The following is an 18958-nucleotide window of genomic DNA, read 5'->3' as shown; positions in this document are numbered from 1 at the left end:
ACTTTGAGTGATTAAGGATACTTTTACCAAATTTACAATGCTTAGAGCAGCAGATCTCTACCCCATACAGAAGCCCAGATGACATGAATAAGAACAGTACTGTGTTGTTCTCTAATATGACTCAAAATCAGCAAATACATGTGCATGCTGTTCTTACTCGTGCTTTAAACTCAAAACCAGACAGTACGTGTATGACTGATAGAATATCTAGTTACATTTGAAAGAATGTCAAATTCTTTGCCTTCACTCCCATGACTTACATTATTCACTTCGTTTATCATTTGCACTATTATAACTAATTGTGCATTCATGGCTCTGAATGAGTCCTCTAAGACTTCTCCATCTCCATGGAACAAGTATGTTGAGTAAGTATCTGTGGGTATGTATGTGTTTTAGTTCTCGAGTTATATTGAATTATTGATACTTGTCTTGCAGCCTTCACTCAAAGTACAATCACAGAATCATAGAATGGTTTGGGTTGGAAGGGACCTTTAAAGAGGTCTGTGTCTTTCCTTTGCCTGGGCCTCCAGAGCTGGACACAGTACTCCAGGTGGGGTCTCACCAGAGTGGAGTAGAGGGGCAGACTCACCTCCCTTGCCCTGCTGGCCAGGCTTCTTTTCCATGCAGCCCAGGATGCAGTTGATTTTGTGGGCTGTGAGCACACATTGCCAGCTCATGTCCAGCTTTTCATCCATCAATAGCCCCATGTCCTTCTCGGCAGGGCTGCTCTCAATCCCTTCACTCCTCAGCCTGTATTCATACCAGGAGTTGTTCCAACCTAGATGAAGGACCCTGCACTTGACCTTGTTGAACATCATGAGGTTCACATTGGCCCACTTCTTGAGCCTGTCCAGGTCCTTCTGGATGGCATCCTGTCCCTCGGGTGTGCCAACTGCATCACTCAGCTTGGTGTCATCCGCAAACTTGCTGAGGATGCATTCGATCTTACTGTCATTGATGAAGATATTGAACAGTACTGGTCCCAATATGGACCCCTGAGGGACACCACTCAGTCTATAGGGGATTTAGAAGAAAAGTTGCTTGTGTTATGACTGTAATTTTTTTTGCTCTGAGGGAGTGTTTTTGTCTCAAAACTCAATAGATACAATAATTGTGGAGTCACAAGAGAGAGTGACTGTAAATTAAGTTCTGCTGTTGAGCTAGCTTCATGTCTGTCCTACTGCTCCGGTTTGTTATCCCACTTCCTGAAGTTACTCAGTAATTATTTTCTCTTTATCCAGACACATTTCCCATTGTTGTCAATGCTGCTGAAGCACATCAAGAGCTGCTGTCTTTTAAATTCTTTTTAATAATAGTGAAACGCTGAGTATTTGCTCTAATAAAACGTTCTGTTAGAAGCTCCTGGCCTGTGGGATGTTGTTAGAAAGTAAAACTCTTACCTTCAGCACTGCCAACACTTGCAACATTAAATCACAATAAATCCATGCCTTTGCAGTCACACTTGAATTGGATAATGCCATGTTTTTATTTCTTTTAAGAATATTGCAGCTCTTGCTTTTTCAGTTTGGCATAAAGATGTTAGAATATGAACCCTGATAATTCTAACACCTAATGCAAAGGAAAAGATTCAAAAATACTTAGTTTTAAAAATAGCTCTAAAATTGTTTCTGACTATCTCATGATACGTGACACTGAAACAGCTGGGAATGGCAAATCTGCATGCAAGCAGGGACAAGGCTCTGCATGGTGTTTACATATCTCCAGAAGATGCTGAGATACTTCTCTATCTATCAGAGCATGAGAGTTGTATCTGCTGTTGGCATCAAAACTGCTGTTCAAATGCATTTCAATAATAATTTCAGAATACTTCGTTCCAAATGAAAAGGGAAGCACTACATCCATATAATTTCTTAGTGCATTTGCTGACTACCAAATGAATGCCTTTTGAATTCCGTAGGGAGATCGCTCTCTTGTTGAAATGATAAGTGCACTCAATAAGTCCAAAAGAGCTTTTACTGATAATTTTCCATTAATAAGAATAATTGCCATCTTAAATTGAAAATCCTGTACTCTTGTATTTCTCTAAGTGTTTTAAATGTTCTGCACAGAAATGGATGCTGCGTGCCTAAAGTAAATAACACACAGCACATCACACATTCGCTTGGCTGCTTGAAACCAGAGGAAGATACAAATTTTGATCTTTATTTTAGCAAGCAGCTAGGAGTGCTGTGTTCCTCAGATTATGGGGACACACATGAAGGAGTTTGAAAAAAATTTTTAAATGCCACAAAACCACGTCACAGACATGCCCGTTAATAGCCATGTCCAGATTGCAGTCAACTGCTGTCTCAAAACCACATATGAGTCAAATACTGAGATAATCCACTGAAATCAACATCCCTCTTTCCATTACTTCTCTGCAGCTTTGGCTTGGTTTGTTTGCCTAGACAGTAAGTAGTCTAACTGCGTCTCTTTCATTAATTGCTAATATTGCTATTTTCCTTTGGCACTTTTCTCCCGTCCATAGATTTACTTTCACTGGCATTTACACTTTTGAATCGCTGATAAAAATATTGGCAAGAGGATTCTGTCTGAATGAATTCACTTTCCTTCGAGATCCCTGGAACTGGTTGGATTTCAGCGTTATTGTTATGGCGTAAGTGGGAAAACGTAAAACATGGATTACCTGCGCTCGCGCTCTGTATTTGAAGCTGTTGTTGCTGTGGTGCAAAAGGCTGTCTGCAGTAGGAAAAAACACCCTGTGGGTCCTAACTGCATCTGAAACTACCTGGGATATTGACTCTTCCCCTTGTTTTATCAATAACAACAGTGTATGAGTCTTTTAAGGAGGGAATAGAGCTGTGCAGAGCAAGATGTACTCTGTGGTCGGTGTATGTGAACGGAGGCGTTTCAATCAGTGAAAAATAATAGCTGTGCTGTCAAATACAGACATACTGATCCTGTGAATGAAAGTGTAAGTTTGAAAACAGACAGCAGTATAGACACCAGAACAGTGGATTACATTTGGGCTCCTCATCTCCAAAAATTACAGTTTGAGCTTCAGTTTGCAGTAATCAGAAAGCTTTTATACTGGTTAGGTGCCGCTACAGAAGGGAGATCAAACCGGTTCAGCCGGCGCTTCAGCCTGACATTAATAATTTTGAGAGTGATCTTTGTTTATATTTTAAATGCATGATATTTTAAGATGCTGACACAAAAGGAGTTGTGCACAAGCCAAGACCTACCTCATAAGGAAGCTAATAATTAAGAAATGGGTTTCTAGTTTATAAGTCTTCAGACAAATCCTTTATATTTCCTTTATTAATACTTAAAATATGCTGGAAGGATTGACAGTTAAGAATGACAACTGTAAAATAATTGCCCTGTTTACCCCGTTCAACCACTTGACATATCACGTCCTGACTTTACAGGTACGTGGGAGCATTTAGTAACTTGGGGAGCGTGTCAGTCCTTCGGACTTTCAGGGTTCTGAGAGCTTTAAAAACCATTTCAGTAGTCCCAGGTAAGAAATCCCAGCTGCTGAATATTTTCTGCTAATTACAACTGATTCTTTGCTCCAATCAAAATGTTGGCTTTTGCCCTTTTTTTTTCCTTTTTTTTTTCTTTTTTTCCCCTTTTCTGTATCTTTCATTGATTGTAGACACTGCTAAATTTGTAGACACAAATAGTGTCGTGGATCACCTGGCAAACCAGAATAAATCAAGTGTTAGAAACAATCTTGTATTTAATTTATTTTCATTATGCTTTAAAAGATTTTTTAAACACTTTATAATGTCAGTTTTACAGAATGGTCTTCTAGCTGGGCTGTGTGATATGGTTCAACAGAAACACCTCTGGTGATGGAACGGAGTTTACTATTAATGATATTACATCATCCCTTGGAAAACAGTTTCTTTTTCACTTTTCCCTTAGTGATAAAGCCAGTAAATTCTTTCTCATGACAAAATTCAAAGTAAGAACCAGTAGGTTGCCTCTGTCTTCTCTTTCTGGTCTTTTTGATCATAGTCATTATTGTTTTCATTTTTTTCACAGACTACCAATGTTGGAAATTTTATTTGAATTATGAATATTACTCTGTCTGGATAAGGAAAAAAATCGACTATCTCTGGTTCCTCATCCTTGCCTAAATATTTTACAGGGATTAAAGGGACATCTGGAAATTGTAGGGTCAGTCAAATGAGGAAAAAATATTGTTCTCATATTAACCACTCTCATCAAAAATATGTGCATTGCAAATATGTTTGCCACAATTATACAGCAATTTTGATACTTTGGTTGTTATAAATTGGTTTAACTTTAATCAAGTACGACATAGGAATCTCAGTTTTTCATTCTGTTTTTCCTTTGTATATTGTCTTCCCAGGTCTCAAGATCATTGTAGGGGCACTTATCCAGTCTGTTAAGAAACTTGCCAATGTGATGATCCTGACTGTTTTCTGCCTGAGTGTCTTTGCCCTCATAGGCCTCCAGCTTTTTAAGGGCAATCTAAGACAAAAATGTGTCAGGAACTCTACAGAACTCAATGAAATGGTTTCTTTCCTTAACAAAAGATGGGAATCCTATGAAATGTTTCTTAATGATACAGGTAATTTTTCTCCTTAATTCTTATTTAGATGACAGTATAGACACCTATGCATACATGTATAACCACTGCTGTAAACGATATGGACGTTTTGATGATTGATATTTTGATGAGTGACTACCTGATAATGGCCTTCAGCTTGCCAGAGCAACTTGCAGGCATCCAGGAATGCACCTCTTCCCTTCATTATAAGAAACAGCACTCCTAAATTTTCCAGTAACGTCCAACTCTGTTTCCCAGAATATGACAATAACCAAAACATGCATTAGCTCATTCTCTGCTTTAATTCCCCAAAGTTCACCTTTTGCTATGTGCTGAAGAGTCTGTACACCTTCGTTTTGCTGCCCAGTGAAATACTTTTCAGCTTGAAACAGAGAAATTTATTTAAAAGTCAGTTACTTTCTTCTTCACATCATATGTACCTTATATATATGACATACATTTTATATCTCATATAAGATACATATAATATACATCTTTCATGTATGTCTTGGCTGAGGCTGGTGATGGAAACACAGAGCAGAGATGTGAAAACACACCAAATCGACTCAGAGGAACAGCAACTCTAAGATGCAAATGAGAAAGGAAAAGCCTCAAAACGCATGAAAAAAATACAGTCAAAGGAAGCAGTATCTATGCCAGCAATATGAAGAAATATTCATCACTGAAGAAAATCTTCACCACCGACTTCAGACGTAGCAGCAGTTATACAGGCAGAAAAGCATTCTCCCAGGGGAAATGTTGAAACACATAAAAAAGTCACACAGGATTGCTGTTTGTATACACTCCATGTGGGAGGCTTGTTCAGACAGGATTACTTTATAAACTTCATAGTCCAGGGGGAAGAAATTCTTTATATAAACAACTTTCGAGTAAAAACTTTTTGCAAGAAACTCGCACCTGCCAAAAAAACACATGTAAAACCAAAGTAATTTACGTATACAAGAATACTGATTTTCTGTGCTGAAGAAACAAGAAACAAAACCACCTTTTTTTTTCTTCTTGTTGGTTTCCTTTTTTTTTTTTTTTTTCTTTTTTAATGTAAAACATTGCAGCTGTATAAAGGCAGTGGTCCAGAGAAGGTAGGGCTCAAATAATTGAAAATCTGTGTTGCTTCACAAGCTTTGTCTTGTTCACATCCCATGCCACACACATTGTGTGCAGGGTGATTTGCAATGACCGTAGGAACACAAGGGCCCATATGGGTTGAATGAAAGCTATATGACTTTCCTGCAGGATTTATGACTTACATCAGTTGTTGGTTTCCTTTTTTTTTTTTTTTTTCCCAGTTTTCTGTTAAATTGTATTTTTCTGTATTTTTTATGGGCTGATTTGGTCCTGACTTTGTGTGAAGCTCAGTTTTCTGTTAAATGATATTTTTCTGCAAGCCCAGTTTTCTGTTAAATTGTATTTTTCTGTATTTTTTATGGGCTGATTTGGTCCTGACTTTGTGTGAAGCTCCCATCCCCAACATGGATCACTAGATATTGTTATGATTCTCTGAAGCTCAACCACTGAATCTTCTTTAAAAGACTTTTTGTCCGTTTGCAGGAGCAGAGCTAAACAAAATTTGGGTGGAAAGTAGCGCAGATAGTGACTCATTCCTTTGTGGTGTATTTACTTGGTACAGTACAGCTGATAAAGATTCCTGCTTCATGCTGACTTACCTGATGAGCTCAGCTGAGGTTTGAGAAACACCAGGAAGACACAAGACCTCCCTTTCATCTGGGACAGTAAACCCGCGTCTTAATGGGGTTAATTAGCTATTAAGCACTAAAGCTATTTCTCTCAGTCTGCTGCTAGCTCAGGTATCGGAGAAACTCATGCTAAGAGAATTGGAAAGAGGAAAAAAAGGGCACAGCTCCAGCATCCTAATGGAGAAATCTGTATTTCTCAACCAAGCAGGGTTAGGACCTGCTGTTTGGCTCAGCAGTGCAGTGACACAGCACGGTATATATCCACACAGAAAAATACTCTTTCTTGCTCCTCAAAACAAGACTTTGTTTTTATCGCTCGTTGGAAACAGAACTCATCTATGCTACCCTAAATGACGTTTGTATGCTGTCCTGGGGAGGGCTAATTGCTACGAGCCAAAACTGTGCCAGAGTTTGTGCTAACAATTAACAAACCTGGGACCATGCTTGAGCCTGTGCTCTCCAATTCTTGATTTCCTTCATGCAGATGTGGCCAAAGTGATAATATTTTTAAAAATTTCCATTTTAAGGACTGAAATTTGTGCATACACGTGTGCATGTTTATAAATGAGGACAGGGTATCTTGCAATCTAGTGCAGTGACCGTGAGCGTGGGAAACCTGTCTCGTACTTCAGTGCTCATCTCATATTTGCTACACAGCAATGTTCATGTGTGCACACATTCACTTATGGGTCACTGATTACTCATCACTACCCAATTTAAAGGATAGAGGATTTGGGCTAGGATGTGCTTTGTTTTTAATTTTTTTTTTTTCCTCTTTTTTTTTATAGCATACTTTGCTAAGAAAGAGGGCACCTCAGATGTTTTGCTATGTGGTTCTGGTGCTGGGTAAGTGCACTTATGAATATTTCTTGTTTGGAAGCTTTCTATGCCTCAGCGCTTCTGTATTTGCTCAGTCATAAGAGGTGAAAGCAGAAATTCCAGGCTTTCCTGGAACGCAGAAACAGGAACAGAGACAACAAAATACAGTAAACAGCCAATTTAATACTTTTAGAGAATGAAGCATGAACCTGCAGTTGGCTTATTCAGGTCTCAACTCCTTCAAGCCCTTCTACAAGTGCTGTCTTTCTCTTCCCCACGGATGTCCGAGAGAACTGAAAACATGAAGGATCTCAGATATGGCACAGGACAGACACTCTCCTCTCTGTGAAGGCTCATGAGTGTCAAACTGGGAAAACAAAACATGGGTTTTGGAGGGCGGGTTTGGGCAAGGAGGGAGATGTGGCTGCTTTGCAGTGGGGGGCAGGGGATGGGGACTGGTGATGATGGAGTTGTCCTGGGTTGGTGGTCTGCTCCAGCCTGTCTTCTTCCTTTGTTGCTGGGTTGTGGGTTGCTTTTCCCATCTCACTTTCCAGCCAATACCACCTGGACTGGAAAATTGGTTTGCAACATAATGCAATGCAGAGCTGAATAATAATCAGAACTCTCATATAAGCTGAAGTTTTCCTTGAAATCTGAATGGTTAAAAGACCTCCAATTTTTATTATTACTTCTAGGATCTGTCCTCCAGACTATGTATGCTTAAGAGCTGGGCCAAATCCTGATTACGGCTTCACTAGTTTTGATACGTTTGGCTGGGCTTTTCTTTCCTTGTTTCGCCTCATGACCCAGGACTACTGGGAGCGTCTGTACCAGCAGGTATCAACTTTGTGCAAAACTCAGAGCTGGTCTTCCAGGGAGAGCAATAGCCAAAGCATAAAATGTGTAGAGAGAACAAGAAACCTCAAATAAAAGCGATAGCTGCAAGTCATCGAGCCCACATCCTCCCTTCCCCCTTCCTGCAAGCTGTGACTTCGAGAAAAAGGATGCTGAAGTGCTTCCCAGAAATCCCTATTCCTTCCCAGTCCCTACCACCCTGCTGGTTTAGGGGCTTAAAAAAAAAAAAAAAAAAGTACTAAAAGGGTCCTGTATTGTCCTTCAAAAATACAACAATGCCATCTCAGTTGTCCTCGTGGAGTATGTGACCAGTGATTCATAGACAATGGTATATGAAGAGGGGGAAGGAGGGGGAACCCCTCACTACAAGAAAGATATTGAGGTGCTGGAACGTGTCCAGAGAAGGGGAATGAAGCTGGTGAGGGGTCTGGAGCACAAGACTTATGAGGAGCAACTGAGGGAACTGGGGTTGTTTAGCCTGGAGAAAAGGAGGCTGAGGGGAGACCTTATCACTCTCTACAGCTCCCTGAAAGGAGGTTGTGGAGAGGTGGGGATCAGTCTCTTCTCCCAAGTAGCAGGTGACAGGACAAGAGGAAATGGCCTTAAGTTGCACCAGGGGAGGTTTAGATTGGATATTAGGGAAAACTTTTTCACTGAAAGTGTTGTCAATAACAGGCTGCCCGGGGAAGTGGTGGAATCACCATTTCTACGTGTCTGTAGTTGAAAGACACGCAGATGTGGTGCTGAGGAACATGGTTTAGTGGTAACTTGGCAGTGTTCGATTAATGGTTGGACTTACAATCTTAAAGGTCTTTCCCAATCAAAAAAATTCTATGATTCTACGGTTCCATAAGAAGGGCCAAAGAAGGTATATTTCCGTTTAAGCTTCCTAAAACATTGCATCTAGGAAGCTGAGTGCTTCTAAAGATTTTCAGAGACAAATTGAAAACCTATTTGCTATTTTATATGGTAATTTTTATCTCTGGGGTGTGTTGCTTACAGACCCTCAGAGCTTCTGGGAAGGTGTATATACTCTTCTTCATGCTGGTCATCTTTCTGGGCTCATTTTATCTAGTCAACTTGATTCTGGCTGTAGTAACAATGGCATACGAAGACCAGAACAAGGCCACCATTGCTGAGACGGAGGCAAAGGAGAGGAAATTTCGGGAAGCCATGGAATTATTACAGAAGGAGCAGGAGGTACGCAAATTATTCCAAATTATTGTATATGGCTGTCCAGAGTAGTCATTTATGGGAACAGGAGCGAGTGATAACTTACTGAAAGTAGTGATACCTAGAGCTACAGGAGCCATTCCTTGTTCAGCTGTGTATTTTTCCTGTGAAACAATTAATTTTGCTGTGGATAATCAGCATTGAAGGCCACTGTTAGTGTAAGAAAAATAGTATTTTAAAATCTGGAAAACATGAAATTCCATCAGCTAGCAGTTTCCAAAAGAAAATGTAGTTGTTTTTTAATTTTTCTTCTATTTTATTATCATGGACTGCTGAGAAGAGAAATATGCAGTAATTCCATTGAGCAACAACATTAAAATCTGATCTAAAACCTTTTGTAGTTGAACAAAAAGTCTCCTGGTAACTTAAAGGGTGTAGAAGCTTCTGGAACAAAATACTCCTGTGTTTTCCAAATATTGTCCTAAATTCAGTATGGGAAGGAAAGTCAGACACAGTGTGAATACAGTCCCAAGGATCCCCAATGAAAAGACAGAATTTTAGTACTGTTTGAGCATTTATTTGGGGAAAATGAGATATTCTACAGCATTATTTTCAAACTGAGTATTTTTGTTGTAAGCAAATCTGCCATACAGAGGAATATGAGCTATAATGTGACTATTTTGCCCCTGGCAGGCTCAATACATGCGATCATGTAACATACTGCAAATAACAAATTGTTCAGTGCTCCATATGTTGGGGAAATTCTCTCCTCTTTCTTTTAGTGTTATCACATATTGAAAGATTTTTAACGGGTTTTGTGAAAAACAAATTGTTAAGAGGAAATAATACAGAGCACAGAAGTGTTTTTTCTTTCTGCTTGTATTCAAAGTACCCAGCAAAAATATCGTCCATGTTTTTGTTTTAATTTCAGTCGTTGGCTATTAAAGGAATTGATATCCTGTCAATTAGCTCCTTTGAAGCCTCATCACTGTCTACCAAAGAAATCAAAGAAAGAAGCAATAGGAAAAAGAGAAATAAGTCCTTGGGGATAGAAGATAATGAAGAAGAAGAACAATTCCCCAAGTCACAGTCCACAGACAGTCACCGAAAGTTGGTAATCTATTGTCTGAATCTGAGATACTTACAGCTTTTCTAATTTTAATACTAAAATAAATTGCTTGGAAGCACAAACCAAATCCTGTTACAAACACTGATCACTCTTAAGTCTTTAAAATAAACAACCTTTTAGGACAAGGAAGAATTATATGTAAAAATTAATTTGAAAAGGAAATATTACAAATGAAGGATGAAAGGAAAGTTATAATAACAGTTAATATACGTTTTATGTAACATTGAGAAATAGGGAAAAAAGGGAATGACTATCAGAATTTAACTTTTGTGCCATTATTCTCTGTTAAAAATTCTTACTTAAAATATAAATATAGAGCTTATCACAAAAATAGCTGCTACATTTGATAGGATTTTATTATTTGCCCTTTAAAATCTAAGCATAATCCTTCCTGAAAAATCTAAATCAAATAAGAGTTTTGGACTTGCAATGGTTGATAGAAAATGTTATGAAACGCTAAACATTTACTGCTTCCCAAAATTTTCTCTATGGTATTATGCCACTCTCTCTTTATTCCTTTTCCTGGACTTTTAGTCTTTCCTTGGGCTGGTGTATGGTCCCAACGCAAATCAAGTGAAACGCAGACTTAGCCATGGGAGCGTGTTCAATTTCCAAATACCTGCTTTAGAAGTTGATTCCAGAATGGATCTCGGTGACGAGGAAACCCGCAGTGCTGGGGAACACGAAATCCCGCGTCGGTCGCTGTCGGTGACGCAGATGGGAAGACGCTCCAGTGTGCAAAGTCAAATGAGCCACAGCTCTCACCCCGCTACCCCGAACTGCGTGCAGAGCAGCAAGTGGACCAACACGGATAACTGCAATGGGGTGATTCTGGGGATGGAAGGAGGAGGCAGCAGGGGGCACAGTCTAGATCCAGTGTCTTCGGAAGGAGTAATGCTTCCACCAGTGATGGAAGACCCAGGAAAGGGCGATCTGGTAAGTAAAAGTTACTATTTTAAGTGTATACTTCATATTACGGTTTCTCCATTAGAGTCAGATTTTTCTTAAGAGTTTTAGTGAAGTGGCAAAAAGTGATGTGAAGTGAAGCATACTCATGTGGGGAGTGAGTTGTCAGTAGAACGTGTTTTTTAATACACTGATGAATTCCCAAAAACTTGAGTTCATTGCTTCAGCATTCCTGTTACACAACATGTTTTTCTGCTATGCACGACTTGTACCAAAATACTTTTGAAGGTTCTGAGTGCTGGAAATATAAGTCACCAGAGGGTCTTTTTACCCTGTGCCCTGTCCAGGGAGGTCATTTTGAGCAGTACCCATATTTTCTTTCTCCTTCACACCACCTTTAGCAATTCCCCAAACAGGCGGAGATCCTTTTCTACCAGTTTATCCCTCATCTCTCTCCTTTTCCATTAGTCTCTGGAATATTTCCTTGGCCTATTTCCCTTCATACACTTATTCCCAAAGTTTGTGCTTGCCCTGTTGCTGTTACATGCTTGCAGGATCCATTTACTACAGCATTATTACTGGAGAGTAGGACCTTCTCTCTTAACATCTATTGCATCTTGTAAAAAGGTACATTTATTTGGTTGCATGTCATTGTTCGTATTAACTTTCATAGCTACCCATCTTCACATCCTACTTCATTTTATCCCAGTGGTATCTCCCTAATCATATTTACTTCTTTAAGCAGCCAGCTGCAAATGATGAGAGCAGCATGATGCATTTGCCTCCTCATCTGTCAGTGGAGTACTTTAACGAGGCATTTCAGAGACAAAGGGCAGCAAGCGCAGTCAGCATAATTACCAGTGTCTTGGAGGGTAAGTGGTTCCTCATTATGCTTATTTCAATCCTAAGGTAATGCTAGCATGGAAGACCAAAACGTCAATACATTTCTTAAAGGTTAACAGAGATTTGTAAGTGTGTAGTAAGGAATTTCATCATTAATTTGGCTCTTAAAAAAAAACCAACAAAAAAGCATTATCACACAGTCTTTATGTACTGGAACATACCCTTTGCCTATTGTAAGATCTTTTTTTTTTTTTTGTAGAACAGACAGTGAAGGGGATGGGAGAGCGGGTGGAAGAAGCTTCTCTAACATCTGAGGTGCAGGACTGGGATACTGTCTTCTCCTCCTGACCCTGTGACCGCTGATGTGTAACTGGCAGAGACGTAGTCAGAATCCAACAATAAGATCAATGCAAGAAAAATAATTTTTGACAGTTTCTGGGTTTTGAATACTTAACCTCACTATTTTATTCCTTTAGCTTACCTCTCCATGGGATTTTTTGGGGACATTTTATCCCTGACTCTTATTATGCTGGCTGATAGTTTTCTTGCAATTTCTGAAAAACTTCAGCCCAAATTTTTTAGTTGTTTTCTGGACCAGGAGACCAGGATTATCAGCTCATCTGATCTTTGAAAATTTTTCAAGTTGCTGAAAACCAAATTACTAATAATTCCTACTGTACTTTTATTTAGCTTTAAGTAAACTCCAGTTTGTCAATGAATTTGCATAGGACTTCACCAGGGTCAAAAGTATTTTGAAGGACTCATTAATATTGATGGTGAAGAAAGAAAGGCTGTGAGATTTACATTTGACCAACAGGATGTACATGACAAAGGCAGAACAGCTTCTATCCCTTCAGTGTCTGAAAGGCGTCTACAAGAAAGCTGGAGAGGGACATTTTTACAAGGGTATTTAGTGACAGGACAAGGGGTAATGGCTTCAAACTGGAAGAGGGGAGATTTAGAATAGATATTAGGAAAACATTTTTCACTATGAGGGTGTTGAGGCACTGGAACAAATTGCCCAGAGAAGCTGTGGCTGCCCCATCCCTGGAGGTGTTCAAGGCCAGGCTGGATGGGGCTTTGAGCAACCTGGTCTAGTGGGAGGTGTCCCTGCCCATGGCAGGGGGGTTGGAACTCGATGATCTTTAAGGTCCTTTCCAACCTAAACCATTCTATGATTCTGAAATTCTATGATTCTATGAAAATGGAGAGGTGTGGCAACTTGCATCAGCTGGGAAATCGTGGCCATGACCTTTCCAGTAGAAGTAGCCTAAGGCCAAATTTCAGGCGCTGTGGTTTGGATTTGCCTCAACTACAAGCAGAATGCCCATGGCTGCCCTCAGCTCCCTTGAAGGTCAAAGGAAACAAAGACTTTGGGTGTGATACAGGCGGTGTCCCAGCCATCTACATAAGGATAAGGTGACAAGTGTCTTGGCTGCTGTAGTGACTATAAAGACCCTAGTGCGAGAGGCTGTGACGTGATCATCATAAACATCCACATTTAGTCAGATGATTGTAGTACAAGTCTGAGTCTAAGGCAAATAAAACCTGACCCAAAGGCTTTTGAATTAAGTTCACATGAATGAATTTTGAATTCAATTTTTGCTGAATTTTATCTTCACGTGTCTTAGCTGATCTAGAGACCACATGAATGGTAGAAAGCACAGGGAAGCTTTGGGGCTCTATGTGACATGAGGTTTCCTTTTTCTTCTATGCTTTTTTGAGTACTTCAAGTTATTATTTCACCATCTTGCTCAGTGATAAGTATTTAATTATAGTTGGGTTTTCTTTTGTATTTAGAACTTGAAGAATCCCAGCGGAGATGCCCGCCGTGCCTCAGTGATTTTGCTTTAAAGTATCTAATTTGGGACTGTTGTCCGCTTTGGCTGAGAATCAAGAAAAAAGTGGCTGCTTTCATAAAGGATCCTTTTATTGATCTCACCATCACTGTTTGCATTGTGATGAACACTTTGTTCATGGCACTGGAGCACAATAATATGTCAGATAATTTTAAATCGATGCTTAATGTAGGCAACTTGGTAAGCAAATTCTCAACTATGTGATATTTTATACAAAGGATTGATTGATGGGTATTTTCACTGGAGACATAAAGAATAAATTTAAAAATTAAACTTTAGCAAACTCTGCATTTATAAACTCCAAATTTGTAATATAGGCAATTTTACTGATGCACTCCTAACACACGCCTGAGAAAGCAGAAAACAATCCTCCTATTTGAACTTAATGTGCATTAGAAGTTCATAAAAATGCATTTTGTTGACCTGTCCATGAATGTTACTGTATTTGTGGGAATATGATTTGAAGATAAGATAAATTCATGGCAACTTTTAGGCTGATGTTGCTGTTTCTTTGTCACAGGTTTTTACAGGAATCTTCACTGCAGAAATGATCTTAAAAATCATTGCTCTAGATCCCTATTATTATTTTCAGCAGCACTGGAATATTTTTGACAGTATAATTGTCACATTGAGTTTAATTGAACTGAGTTTACCCAAACACAAAAGCAAGAAAGAAAGGAGAAAAGGAGGAACCCTGTCAGTGTTACGATCCTTCAGACTGGTAATGCCTCATGCTTGCTCAGTTGTATAAAACTGTGTTGTGGCTATAATAGAGGATACTTCTGTTGCCTGCAGTTAGGATGCAGGAAATTATTATTTTATTTTATTTTTTAATTTTTTTTCCTCCTCTGGGCACTGGGAATAAGAAACACAGTCTTAAACTCCCTGTGATGTTAGAGTTTAATGGCATGTACATTTCTTTTGAACATACTAAGAAATATTCGGGGGGCGAGGGGAATATTCCAGAGTAGACATGTTGTAAAACTGGTGTCAAAAATAAAAAAAAAAACTAGCACAGGAAACTTAGGAAAAAAGTGTCAGAGTACAAATATGGAAAAAAACCAATGATTAAAAAACAGACGTGAAATGATGTTAAGGTATTCATATCATACACCATGGACCGATTTAGGTTGCTTTACCAAAAGATAGACTCCTTTTATAGTAATATAGCAGCCGGTTTCCCAACTTTGGTCCTTTGCATTACATGTACATTAGGCACCATCATCTACATCAGGTGCCTTGTATGGATACCTCTCTGTGTGGGCCAAATACATACCAAGGAATAAAGTTAGCCTGTTCCTTTACAGGGGGGTTAGATTATGTTTGTAGTGTTGCCTAGTTGAAAAAAAAAATAATAAAATCTATAAATATTTTTTTTTATTAGTGTCACAGTGCCACAAATATTACATTGCTGGAATAGTTCAGAGTATCTGTAAAATGGTTTTTGCAGGATTTGAATGGTGCAAATATGGGTTATGTCTAACAATGTCTAACACAATGTTTTATGTTTCTACACAGCTGAGGGTCTTCAAGCTGGCAAAGTCCTGGCCAACTTTAAACACTCTAATTAAAATAATTGGTAACTCCCTGGGAGCACTGAGTAATCTGACTCTTGTCCTGGCAATCATCGTTTTCATTTTCGCTATAGTAGGGGTGCAACTTTTTGGGAGAAGCTATGGGGAGAACAGCCATAAAATACACAAACATGGCACGCCACGCTGGCACATGATGGACTTTTTCCACTCATTCCTCGTCGTTTTCCGAATTCTGTGTGGAGAATGGATTGAGACCATGTGGGACTGCATGGTGGTTGCTGAACAACCGCTGTGCTTTCTTGTCTTTCTGCTGGTCATGGTGATAGGAAATTTAGTGGTGAGTTTTCCAATATTTTCTTCTCTTTATGCTGTAAATGGTAGAATCTACTTAATTGCCATTTTATCAAAAAAAAAAGTAGTTTCCAAAAACGCAGGTGAGAGTTACCTGTGTGTGCTATCATCTGCAAAAGCCTCTTTTGCCTTTCACCTTTGAGCCGCCGTCCATCTTTTTGCATTTTGTGTGCTTTGTACGCAGCATCACTTGACCTTTTCATGTTGCGATGTAACGAGGATTATCTTTGCAGTAAATATAATATAGGCAACTATGTTTCTTCACACCTTGGGATCTGGATATGAATCATCAGTAAGGCTTATGGTTTACTTGCTTGAATTAATGGAGCTGAGTGCTTAAGTCCCTCTGTAAATCAATTTATTTTTTAAGATCTCATGCAAATACTGAATTCTTTACCAGCAAATGGCAGAATCTACACTTCTACCACTGAAGAAGTGGGGGTTGGACTAGATGATCTCCAGAGGTCCCTTCCAACCCTAACCACTCTGTGATTCTGTGTGATTCTGTGAAATGAGGACTTTCTTTTATCACCTCTAAGCACGTTTACACCCAAGAGGTAGATCCTGCTATGGTGTACCCTACACAGCCTCACAAACCCATGCTGGGGCTTAAGGGGCAGACTGCCTTCCTGGTCCTGTTCTGCCCTTTTCTAATGCCCAAATCATAAAAATATTTTTTTTCTTCAGTAGCTTAATTTCTCATGTCATTCTTAGTATCATTCATATACCAATCTTCCCTTAGTTTAAGAAACTGTTGAAAAGAATTAAGTTTAGGCAGCCATTTATGGGAAATGTCTGTTCTGTGGCTAATCCCAAATCCCTGGGTCCTTCCCGTTCTGCACCGCAGTGATTGATTTCAGTGATGAAATGCTGTGAGTGACATTCATATCACATAATGTTAACTGCTAAACAATTAAGTGCTTAGCTTATGCTCCTCGTTTAGGCTTTCTTATGATGAAAGGAAACAGAGAGCTATCTGAGAGTGGGATTTATTCCAGCCTAAGGTCAATAACTAAGACAGATGGGATGAATTGGTCTCTGGAGAGCTAATGTTCACTGACTGTGGTCCCTGGGTGACTCAGGGGTGCTACCAACCCAGTTCTGACATGATAAAAATTAAGATATGTCGATCCCATTCCAAACTGAAACATTAGGAAAAAAAATACATTCTCTCATTCCCTTAAAAATAAAAAAAGAAAAAGAAAAAGGTGAGGTTTACAAATTCTTCTATTTAAATGTACTCAAAAGCAGGGAGGAAACCTCACTTCAAGCTTCTTGTGAGTTTGATTTTTGTGATAGCATTACAGTTTTGATGGAATTGCTGGGCTTGAATCTGATCTCACGCAGGATTTTGGAAGTAGCTCCACAGAGGCCTGATTTAATTCTAGTTTGAAGAAGGAAGCGATGTTATTAAGCCAACTAGCCATGATCACAATCTTTCTTATTACTATAACCTTTGAAAAGTTGTTTTGGCCAAATAATGCATTTGGCATGGACAGATCTGTTTTAGCTACTATTTTAAGCAACTTTTTGGCAGAAGAGGGACATGGGAACATTGGACTTCTTGAGAGAGAAATTTACTCCATTAACCACAATATGATCAGTCATAGTCATTTCATTATTGCCTTGTTTTGGTTTCACAGAATCATAAAATGGGCTTGGAAGGCACCTTGAAGATCATTGAGTTCCAACCCCCCTGCCATGGGCAGGGACATCTCCCACTAGACCAGGTTGCCCATGGCCACGTCCAGCCTGGCCTTGAACACCTCCAGGGATGGGGCCTCAACAACCTCTCTGGGCAACCTGTTCCAGTGCCTCACCACCCTCAAAGTGAAAAATTTCTTCCTAATGTTTAATCTAAACCTACCCTTTTCTAGTTTATAGCCATTCCCCCTCGTCCTATCACTACATGCCCTCATAAAAAGTCCTTCCCCAGCTCTCCTGTAGGCCCCCTTTAGGTACTGGAAGGTTTGCTCGGTAAGCCTGAACTCTGATAGCATCTGTGTTAGAATCAAAGTTAGAATTTAGGTTTCTGAAAGCTACTCTCCTGATTTTTAATTTTATCATTATTTCAATGACTTTCAGGTCCTCAACCTTTTCATTGCACTACTGCTGAATTCCTTCAGCACCGACAGTCTCCAGACAGCAGAAGATGATGGAGAGATGAACAATCTGCGGATTGCCTTAGCTCGAATTCACAAGGGATTTCACTTTGTGAAGAGCGTTACGTGGGATACCTGCTGTGGAAAGCTCAGGCACTTAAAGAAAGCACACAGGAAGAAAATCAAACTGACTGCACAGAACCCACTTGGGTTCAAGTGTGAAGAAATAAAAAATTGTAAAGAGAATTACAATAATCAATGGACTGAGAAAAACGGGGACAAATGCTCAGGTCTTGAAGATTTTATTACCAATCCCAATGTATTCGTTTGTGTCCCTATTGCTGAGGCAGAGAATACAAGTGAGGGTTTTGAAGATGATGATAAGCTGAGTACATTCACAGAGATAGAATACAGCAAACAGGTAATAAATGTCTTTATTTGTGTTGGAACAGTAGAATGCATATATATATTGAGAGGTGCATGTATGGTAGAAGACTATCTCTAGCAGAACAGGGTGGCATACGTTGATCCATTTCCAGGGAGTTACCAAATTTTGAAATAGAACCAAAAGTAGGAACATTTAAGAAGAGGGTAAATTATCACTTGGAGCCTTTTAAAAATCAAGACATTTTCATGGTCTTAAAAAGAAGACCATAAATTGTTGGCTTTGCTGCAGGAATTCCTGGCTGACATGTTATGATACACACAGGTAATTACATAGCCCATAGATTGTCCATACATACCTGTGACTGTCCTTTGTGAACTTGGAATTTTTATGTAAAAACTTATGTAAACATGTCACTTATTTTGACATTATCTATGTGACAGATCTGAAATGTATGTTCTGCATAAAGAACATTATCATGGACTCGTAATAGAAGTGTACAGCTTTGGTCCATTCTTTGTCTTCTGTCCTTGCTGAATATAGTAATTGTTAGAAGGTGGAAGGATTAAGTATGAGGTGGCTCTATTAAGGATATGTTTCTTATATGATAGCAATTATTGTCCTATTTCTTTGTTTTCTCTGAATTTTTCAGTTCTGTTTTAGCCACAGAAGACTCCTTTTCTAGACACAAGGCTTCCCACCTTAAGTTTCCATCTTAATCCCTATGCAAAATTTCTCAC

At 39.2% G+C, this 18958-nt stretch overlaps 1 protein-coding gene across 1 annotated transcript in view; it reads left to right on the top strand.

The window, feature by feature from the left end:
* Positions 1-18958, top strand: part of LOC104288905 (sodium channel protein type 5 subunit alpha-like) — a 35546-nt gene that overhangs the window by 2643 nt on the left and 13945 nt on the right. The window contains exons 3-15 of the mRNA XM_009887777.1: positions 261-365; positions 2489-2617; positions 3393-3484; positions 4346-4567; positions 7050-7107; positions 7776-7917; positions 8938-9135; positions 10040-10222; positions 11889-12015; positions 13787-14025; positions 14366-14566; positions 15364-15717; positions 17817-18254. Of these exons, the coding sequence (XP_009886079.1) occupies positions 261-365; positions 2489-2617; positions 3393-3484; positions 4346-4567; positions 7050-7107; positions 7776-7917; positions 8938-9135; positions 10040-10222; positions 11889-12015; positions 13787-14025; positions 14366-14566; positions 15364-15717; positions 17817-18254 (2488 nt within the window). The remainder of the gene's footprint in view (positions 1-260; positions 366-2488; positions 2618-3392; positions 3485-4345; positions 4568-7049; positions 7108-7775; positions 7918-8937; positions 9136-10039; positions 10223-11888; positions 12016-13786; positions 14026-14365; positions 14567-15363; positions 15718-17816; positions 18255-18958) is intronic.

This window comes from Charadrius vociferus, unplaced genomic scaffold (assembly GCF_000708025.1).
Source record: "Charadrius vociferus isolate BGI_N301 unplaced genomic scaffold, ASM70802v2 scaffold566, whole genome shotgun sequence".
Taxonomy (NCBI): Eukaryota; Metazoa; Chordata; class Aves; order Charadriiformes; family Charadriidae; genus Charadrius; species Charadrius vociferus.
The sequence above is the reverse complement of the archived record's forward strand: the minus strand, read 5'-3'. Positions and strand labels throughout refer to the sequence as shown.